General features: G+C 48.5%; 1 protein-coding gene across 1 annotated transcript in view; it reads left to right on the plus strand.

Moving 5' to 3' along the window:
- The window catches only part of LOC109885052 (voltage-dependent L-type calcium channel subunit alpha-1F-like), a 147989-nt gene that overhangs the window by 116750 nt on the left and 21239 nt on the right, over positions 1 to 10000 (plus strand). The window contains 1 exon segment of the mRNA XM_031793359.1: positions 8809 to 8936. Within this exon segment, the coding sequence (XP_031649219.1) occupies positions 8809 to 8936 (128 nt within the window).

The following is a 10000-nucleotide window of genomic DNA, read 5'->3' on the forward strand; positions in this document are numbered from 1 at the left end:
AATCAACCAACATAGCGCTGCTACTAGAATGTTAATGACCTCACCTGGTTTGAGACACTAATCAACCAACATAGCGCTGCTACTAGAATGTTAATGAACTCCCCTGGTTTGAGACACTAAATCAACCAATATAGCGCTGCTACTAGAATGTTAATGAACTCACCTGGTTTGATACACGAAATCAACCAACATAGCGCTGCTACTAGAATGTTAATGAACTCACCTGGTTTGAGACACTAAATCAACCAACATAGCGCTGCTACTAGAATGTTAATGAACTCACCTGGTTTGAGACACTAAATCAACCAACATAGCGCTGCTACTAGAATGTTAATGAACTCACCTGGTTTGAGACACTAAATCAACCAACATAGTGCTGCTACTAGAATGTTAATGAACTCACCTGGTTTGAGACACTAAATCAACCAACATAGCGCTGCTACTAGAATGTTAATGAACTCACCCGGTTTGAGACACTAAATCAACCAACATAGAGCTGCTACTAGAATGCTAATGAAATCACCTGGTTTGAGACACTAAATCAACCAACATAGCGCTGCTACTAGAATGTTAATGAACTCACCTGGTTTGAGACACTAAATCAACCAACATAGCGCTGCTACTAGAATGTTAATGAACTCACCTGGTTTGAGACACTAAATCAACCAATATAGCGCTGCTACTAGAATGTTAATGAACTCACCTGGTTTGAGACACGAAATCAACCAACATAGCGCTGCTACTAGAATGTTAATGAACTCACCTGGTTTGAGACACTAAATCAACCAACATAGCGCTGCTACTAGAATGTTAATGAACTCACCTGGTTTGAGACACTAAATCAACCAATATAGCGCTGCTACTAGAATGTTAATGAACTCACCTGGTTTGAGACACTAAATCAACCAACATAGCGCTGCTACTAGAATGTTAATGAACTCACCTGGTTTGAGACACTAAATCAACCAACATAGTGCTGCTACTAGAATGTTAATGAACTCACCTGGTTTGAGACACTAAATCAACCAACATAGCGCTGCTACTAGAATGTTAATGAACTCACCCGGTTTGAGACACTAAATCAACCAACATAGAGCTGCTACTAGAATGCTAATGAAATCACCTGGTTTGAGACACTAAATCAACCAACATAGCGCTGCTACTAGAATGTTAATGAACTCACCTGGTTTGAGACACTAAATCAACCAACATAGCGCTGCTACTAGAATGTTAATGAACTCACCTGGTTTGAGACACTAAATCAACCAATATAGCGCTGCTACTAGAATGTTAATGAACTCACCTGGTTTGAGACACGAAATCAACCAACATAGCGCTGCTACTAGAATGTTAATGAACTCACCTGGTTTGAGACACTAAATCAACCAACATAGCGCTGCTACTAGAATGTTAATGAACTCACCTGGTTTGAGACACTAAATCAACCAACATAGCGCTGCTACTATAATGTTAATGAACTCACCTGGTTTGAGACACTAAATCAACCAACATAGCGCTGCTACTAGAATGTTAATGAACTCACCTGGTTTGAGACACTAAATCAACCAATATAGCGCTGCTACTAGAATGTTAATGAACTCACCTGGTTTGAGACACTAAATCAACCAACATAGCGCTGCTACTAGAATGTTAATGAACTCACCTGGTTTGAGACACTAAATCAACCAATATAGCGCTGCTACTAGAATGTTAATGAACTCACCTGGTTTGAGACACTAAATCAACCAACATAGCGCTGCTACTAGAATGTTAATGAACTCACCTGGTTTGAGACACTAAATCAACCAACATAGCGCTGCTACTAGAATGTTAATGAACTCACCTGGTTTGAGACACTAAATCAACCAACATAGCGCTGGTACTAGAATGTTAATGAACTCACCTGGTTTGAGACACTAAATCAACCAACATAGCGCTGCTACTAGAATGTTAATGAACTCACCTGGTTTGAGACACTAAATCAACCAACATAGCGCTGCTACTAGAATGTTAATGAACTCACCTGGTTTGAGACACTAAATCAACCAACATAGCGCTGCTACTAGAATGTTAATGAACTCACCTGGTTTGATACACGAAATCAACCAACATAGCGCTGCTACTAGAATGTTAATGAACTCACCTGGTTTTCAGACACTAAATCAACCAACATAGCGCTGCTACTAGAATGTTAATGAACTCACCCGGTTTGAGACACTAAATCAACCAACATAGCGCTGCTACTAGAATGTTAATGAACTCACCTGGTTTGAGACACTAAATCAACCAACATAGCGCTGCTACTAGAATGTTAATGAACTCACCTGGTTTGAGACACTAAATCAACCAATATAGCGCTGCTACTAGAATGTTAATGAACTCACCTGGTTTGAGACACTAAATCAACCAACATAGCGCTGCTACTAGAATGTTAATGAACTCACCTGGTTTGAGACACTAAATCAACCAACATAGCGCTGCTACTAGAATGTTAATGAACTCACCTGGTTTGAGACACTAAATCAACCAACATAGCGCTGCTACTAGAATGTTAATGAACTCACCTGGTTTGAGACACTAAATCAACCAACATAGCGCTGCTACTAGAATGTTAATGAACTCACCCGGTTTGAGACACTAAATCAACCAACATAGCGCTGCTACTAGAATGTTAATGAACTCACCTGGTTTGAGACACTAAATCAACCAACATAGCGCTGCTACTAGAATGTTAATGAACTCACCTGGTTTGAGACACTAAATCAACCAACATAGCGCTGCTACTAGAATGTTAATGAACTCACCTGGTTTGAGACACTAAATCAACCAACATAGCGCTGCTACTAGAATGTTAATGAACTCACCTGGTTTGAGACACTAAATCAACCAACATAGCGCTGCTACTAGAATGTTAATGAACTCACCTGGTTTGAGACACTAAATCAACCAATATAGCGCTGCTACTAGAATGTTAATGAACTCACCTGATTTGAGACACTAAATCAACCAACATAGCGCTGCTACTAGAATGTTAATGAACTCACCTGGTTTGAGACACTAAATCAACCAACATAGCGCTGCTACTAGAATGTTAATGAACTCACCTGGTTTGAGACACTAAATCAACCAACATAGCGCTGCTACTAGAATGTTAATGAACTCACCTGGTTTGAGACACTAAATCAACCAACATAGCGCTGGTACTAGAATGTTAATGAACTCACCTGGTTTGAGACACTAAATCAACCAACATAGCGCTGCTACTAGAATGTTAATGAACTCACCTGGTTTGAGACACTAAATCAACCAACATAGCGCTGCTACTAGAATGTTAATGAACTCACCTGGTTTGAGACACTAAATCAACCAACATAGCGCTGCTACTAGAATGTTAATGAACTCACCTGGTTTGATACACGAAATCAACCAACATAGCGCTGCTACTAGAATGTTAATGAACTCACCTGGTTTTCAGACACTAAATCAACCAACATAGCGCTGCTACTAGAATGTTAATGAACTCACCTGGTTTTCAGACACTAAATCAACCAACATAGCGCTGCTACTAGAATGTTAATGAACTCACCCGGTTTGAGACACTAAATCAACCAACATAGCGCTGCTACTAGAATGTTAATGAACTCACCTGGTTTGAGACACGAAATCAACCAACATAGCGCTGCTACTAGAATGTTAATGAACTCACCTGGTTTGAGACACTAAATCAACCAACATAGCGCTGCTACTAGAATGTTAATGAACTCACCTGGTTTGAGACACTAAATCAACCAATATAGCGCTGCTACTAGAATGTTAATGAACTCACCTGGTTTGATACACGAAATCAACCAACATAGCGCTGCTACTAGAATGTTAATGAACTCACCTGGTGTGAGACACTAAATCAACCAACATACTCCCTCTCCTCCCACCCTCCTACCTTCCCACTACTCCCTCTCCTCCCACCCTCCTATCTTCCCACTACTCCCTCTCCTCCCACCCTCCTATCTTCCCACTACTCCCTCTCCTCCCACCCTCCTATCTTCCCACTACTCCCTCTCCTCCCACCCTCCTATCTTCCCACTACTCCCTCTCCTCCCACCCTCCTATCTTCCCACTACTCCCTCTCCTCCCACCCTCCTACCCTCCCACTACTCCCTCTCCTCCCACCCCCGTACCCTCCCACTACTCCCTCTCCTCCCACCCTCCTACCCTCCCACTCTCCCTCTCCTCCCACCCCCCTACCCTCCCACTACTCCCTCTCCTCCCACCCTCCTACCCTCCGACTACTCCCTCTCCTCCCACCCCCCTACCCTCCCACTACTCCCTCTCCTAACCACTAGGCTACCTGCCGCCCCTACACTCTAACCACTAGGCTACCTGCCGCCCCTACACTCTAACCACTAGGCTACCTGCCGCCCCTACACTCTAACCACTAGGCTACCTGCCGCCTCTACACTCTTACCACTAGGCTACCTGCCGCCCCTACACTCTAACCACTAGGCTACCCTGCCGCCCCTCCACTCTAACCACTAGGCTACCTGCTGCCTCTACACTCTAACCACTAGGCTACCTGCCGCCCATACACTCTAACCATTAGGCTACCTGCTGCCTCTACACTCTAACCACTAGGCTACCTGCCACCCCTACACTCTAACCACTAGGCTACCTGCTGCCTCTACACTCTAACCACTAGGCTACCTGCCCCCCCTACACTCTAACCACTAGGCTACCTGCTGCCTCTACACTCTAACCACTAGGCTACCTGCCACCCCTACACTCTAACCACTAGGCTACCTGCCACCCCTACACTCTAACCACTAGGCTACCTGCTGCCCCTACACTCTAACCACTAGGCTACCTGCCGCCCCTACACTCTAACCACCTAGGCTACCTGCCACCCCTACACTCTAACCACTAGGCTACCTGCTGCCTCTACACTCTAACCACTAGGCTACCTGCCGCCTCTACACTCTAACCACTAGGCTACCTCCCGCCTCTACACTCTTACCACTAGGCTACCTGCCGCCCCTACACTCTAACCACTAGGCTACCCTGCTGCCCCTCCACTCTAACCACTAGGCTACCTGCTGCCTCTACACTCTAACCACTAGGCTACCTGCCGCCCATACACTCTAACCACTAGGCTACCTGCTGCCTCTACACTCTAACCACTAGGCTACCTGCCACCCCTACACTCTAACCACTAGGCTACCTGCTGCCTCTACACTCTAACCACTAGGCTACCTGCCCCCCCTACACTCTAACCACTAGGCTACCTGCTGCCTCTACACTCTAACCACTAGGCTACCTGCCACCCCTACACTCTAACCACTAGGCTACCTGCTGCCTCTACACTCTAACCACTAGGCTACCTGCCCCCCTACACTCTAACCTCTAGGCTACCTGCTGCCTCTACACTCTAACCACTAGGCTACCTGCCACCCCTACACTCTAACCACTAGGCTACCTGCTGCCTCTACACTCTAACCACTAGGCTACCTGCCGTCCCTACACTCTAACCACTAGGCTACCCTGCTGCCTCTACACTCTAACCACTAGGCTACCTGCCACCCCTACACTCTAACCACTAGGCTACCTGCTGCCTCTACACTCTAACCACTAGGCTACCTGCCCCCCTACACTCAAACCACTAGGCTACCTGCTGCCTCTACACTCTAACCACTAGGCTACCTGCCACCCCTACACTCTAACCACTAGGCTACCTGCCCCCCCTACACTCTAACCTCTAGGCTACCTGCTGCCTCTACACTCTAACCACTAGGCTACCTGCCACCCCTACACTCTAACCACTAGGCTACCTGCTGCCTCTACACTCTAACCACTAGGCTACCTGCCGCCCCTACACTCTAACCACTAGGCTACCTGCTGCCTCTACACTCTAACCACTAGGCTACCTGCCGCCCCTACACTCTAACCACTAGGCTACCTGCCGCCCCTACACTCTAACCACTAGGCTACCTGCCACCCCTACACTCTAACCACTAGGCTACCTGCTGCCCCTACACTCTAACCACTAGGCTACCTGCCGCCCCTACACTCTAACCACTAGGCTACCTGCCGCCCCTACACTCTAACCACTAGGCTACCTGCCACCCCTACACTCTAACCACTAGGCTACCTGCTGCCCCTACACTCTAACCACTAGGCTACCTGCCGCCCCTACACTCTAACCACTAGGCTACCTGCCACCCCTACACTCTAACCACTAGGCTACCTGCCGCCTCTACACTCTAACCACTAGGCTACCTGCCGCCTCTACACTCTAACCACTAGGCTACCTGCCGCCTCTACACTCTTACCACTAGGCTACCTGCCGCCCCTACACTCTAACCACTAGGCTACCCTGCCGCCCCTCCACTCTAACCACTAGGCTACCTGCTGCCTCTACACTCTAACCACTAGGCTACCTGCCGCCCATACACTCTAACCACTAGGCTACCTGCTGCCTCTACACTCTAACCACTAGGCTACCTGCCACCCCTACACTCTAACCACTAGGCTACCTGCTGCCTCTACACTCTAACCACTAGGCTACCTGCCCCCCCTACACTCTAACCACTAGGCTACCTGCTGCCTCTACACTCTAACCACTAGGCTACCTGCCACCCCTACACTCTAACCACTAGGCTACCTGCTGCCTCTACACTCTAACCACTAGGCTACCTGCCCCCCCTACACTCTAACCTCTAGGCTACCTGCTGCCTCTACACTCTAACCACTAGGCTACCTGCCACCCCTACACTCTAACCACTAGGCTACCTGCTGCCTCTACACTCTAACCACTAGGCTACATGCCGTCCCTACACTCTAACCACTAGGCTTCCCTGCCGCCCCTACACTCTAACCACTAGGCTACCTGCCTCCTCTACACTCTAACCACTAGGCTACCTGCCACCTCTACACTGTAACCACTAGGCTACCTGCCACCTCTACACTCTAACCACTAGGCTACCTGCCCCTCCACTCTAACCACTAGGCTACCTGTCGCCCCTCCACTCTAACCACTAGGCCACCTGCCACCTCTACACTCTAACCACTAGGCTACCTGCCGCCTCTACACTCTAACCACTAGGCTACCTGCCGCCCCTACACTCTAACCACTAGGCTACCTGTCGCCCCTACACTCTAAGCACTAGGCTACCTGCCACCTCTACACTCTAACCACTAGGCTACCTGCCGCCTCTACACTCTAAGCACTAGGCTACCTGCCACCTCTACACTCTAACCACTAGGCTACCTGCCGCCTCTACACTCTAACCACTAGTCTACCTGCCGCCTCTACACTCTAACCACTAGGCTACTCTGCCGCCTCTACACTCTAACCACTAGTCTACCTGCCGCCTCTACACTCTAACCACTAGTCTACCTGCCGCCTCTACACTCTAACCACTAGGCTACCTGCCGCCTCTACACTCTAACCACTAGGCTACCTGCCGCCACTACACTCTAACCACTAGGCTACCTGCCGCCCATACACTCTAACCACTAGGCTACCTGCTGCCTCTACACTCTAATCACTAGGCTACCCTGCCGCCCCTACACTCTAACCACTAGGCTACCTGCCGCCCATACACTCTAACCACTAGGCTACCTGCCGCCCCTACACTCTAACCACTAGGCTACCTGCCGCCCCTCCACTCTAACCACTAGGCTACCTGCTGCCTCTACACTCTAACCACTAGGCTACCTGCCACCCCTACACTCTAACCACTAGGCTACCTGCTGCCTCTACACTCTAACCACTAGGCTACCTGCCCCCCCTACACTCTAACCTCTAGGCTACCTGCTGCCTTCTACACTCTAACCACTAGGCTACCTGCCACCCCTACACTCTAACCACTAGGCTACCTGCTGCCTCTACACTCTAACCACTAGGCTACCTGCCGTCCCTACACTCTAACCACTAGGCTACCCTGCCGCCCCTCCACTCTAACCTCTAGGCTACCTGCTGCCTCTACACTCTAACCACTAGGCTACCCTGCCGCCCCTACACTCTAACCACTAGGCTACCTGCCTCCTCTACACTCTAACCACTAGGCTACCTGCCGCCCCTACACTCTAACCACTAGGCTACCTGCCGCCCCTACACTCTAACCACTAGGCTACCTGCTGCCTCTACACTCTAACCACTAGGCTACCTGCCTCTAACCACTAGGCTACCTGCCGCCCCTACACTCTAACCACTAGGCTACCTGCCCCCCCTACACTCTAACCACTAGGCTACCTGCCCCCCCTACACTCTAACCACTAGGCTACCTGCTGCCCCTACACTCTAACCACTAGGCTACCTGCTGCCTCTACACTCTAACCACTAGGCTACCTGCCTCTAACCACTAGGCTACCTACCGCCTCTACACTCTAACCACTAGGCTACCTGCCGCCCCTACACTCTAACCACTAGGCTACCTGCTGCCTCTACACTCTAACCACTAGGCTACCTGCCGCCTCTACACTCTAACCACTAGGCTACCTGCCGCCTCTACACTCTAACCACTAGGCTACCTGCTGCCTCTACACTCTAACCACTAGGCTACCTGCCGCCTCTACACTCTAACCACTAGGCTACCTGCTGCCTCTACACTCTAACCACTAGGCTACCTGCTGCCTCTACACTCTAACCACTAGGCTACCTGCCGCCTCTACACTCTAAACACTAGGCTACCTGCTGCCTCTACACTCTAACCACTAGGCTACCTGCCACCCCACTTTGCTTGTAAGTCTGCCTATTTGTCACATTGTAAGAGGAAATCTCTCTCTCTTTCTCTCGCTCTCTTTCTGTATTAGATTATCAACCTGTTTGTTGCTGTCATCATGGACAACTTTGACTATCTAACCCGTGATTGGTCCATTCTGGGGCCTCATCACCTGGATGAGTTCAAGAGGATCTGGTCGGAGTACGACCCTGAGGCCAAGTGAGGCTACTTTCATCTTTATCTCTCTCTCTTTCTCTCTCTCTCTCTCTCTCTCTCTCTCTCTCTCTCTCTCTCTCTCTCTCTCTCTCTCTCTCTCTCTCTCTCACACTCTCTCACTCACACTCTCTGTCTCTCTCTCTAGCTGTCTCTCTCACACTCTCTGTCTCTCTCTCTCTCACACTCTCTGTCTCTCTCTCTCACACTCTCTGTCTCTCTCTCTCACACTCTCTGTCTCTCTCTCACTCACACTCTCTGTCTCTCTCTCTCTCTCACTCACACTCTCTGTGTCTCTCTAGCTCTCTCTCTCTCTCTGTCTCTCTCTCACTCACACTCTCTGGCTCTCTCACTCTCTCACTCACACTCTCTGTCTCTCTCTAGCTCTCTCTCACTCTCACTGTCTCAGTCTCTCACTGTTTCTGTCACTGTCTCTCTCTCCCTCTCTCTCACTGTCTCACTTTGACTCTATCTCTCGGTCTATCCATCTCTCTTTACTCTGCCCCCCTCCCCCTCCCTCTCTCTTTCTCTTTCTCTGTTTCTCTCTCTCTTTTCTCTCTCTTTCTCTTTCTCTGTTTCTCTCTCTCTTTTCTCTCTCTTTCTCTTTCTCTGTTTCTCTCTCTCTTTTCTCTCTCTTTCTCTTTCTCTGTTTCTCTCTCTATTTTCTCCCTCTCTTTCCTCCCTCTCTTTTCTCCCTCTCTTGTCACATTATTTGAAGTCATATGTACAGATGACGTTAATAATCCACTGTTGTTCCTCAGGGCTGGTATTAACCACTTAGTAGGATCCCCTCAATAGGGGACCTTCAATATTTGTTTTATTCAATGTCATCTAAAATGAGAACGGTAGCCGCTGTCCATGAGTACAGGGTGTGGGCGGCAGGTAGCCTAGCAGTTCAACTCCTTATGTGATGTGATGTAGAAACGTCAGTCTATAAAGATGTAGAAACGTCACAGTCTATAAAGATGTAGAAACATCACAGTCTATAAAGATGGAGAAACATCACAGTCTATAAAGATGTAGAAACGTCAGTCTATAAAGATGTAGAAACGTCAGTCTATAAAGATGTA

This window comes from Oncorhynchus kisutch, linkage group LG17 (genome assembly GCF_002021735.2).
Source record: "Oncorhynchus kisutch isolate 150728-3 linkage group LG17, Okis_V2, whole genome shotgun sequence".
In the NCBI taxonomy this organism is placed as follows: Eukaryota; Metazoa; Chordata; class Actinopteri; order Salmoniformes; family Salmonidae; genus Oncorhynchus; species Oncorhynchus kisutch.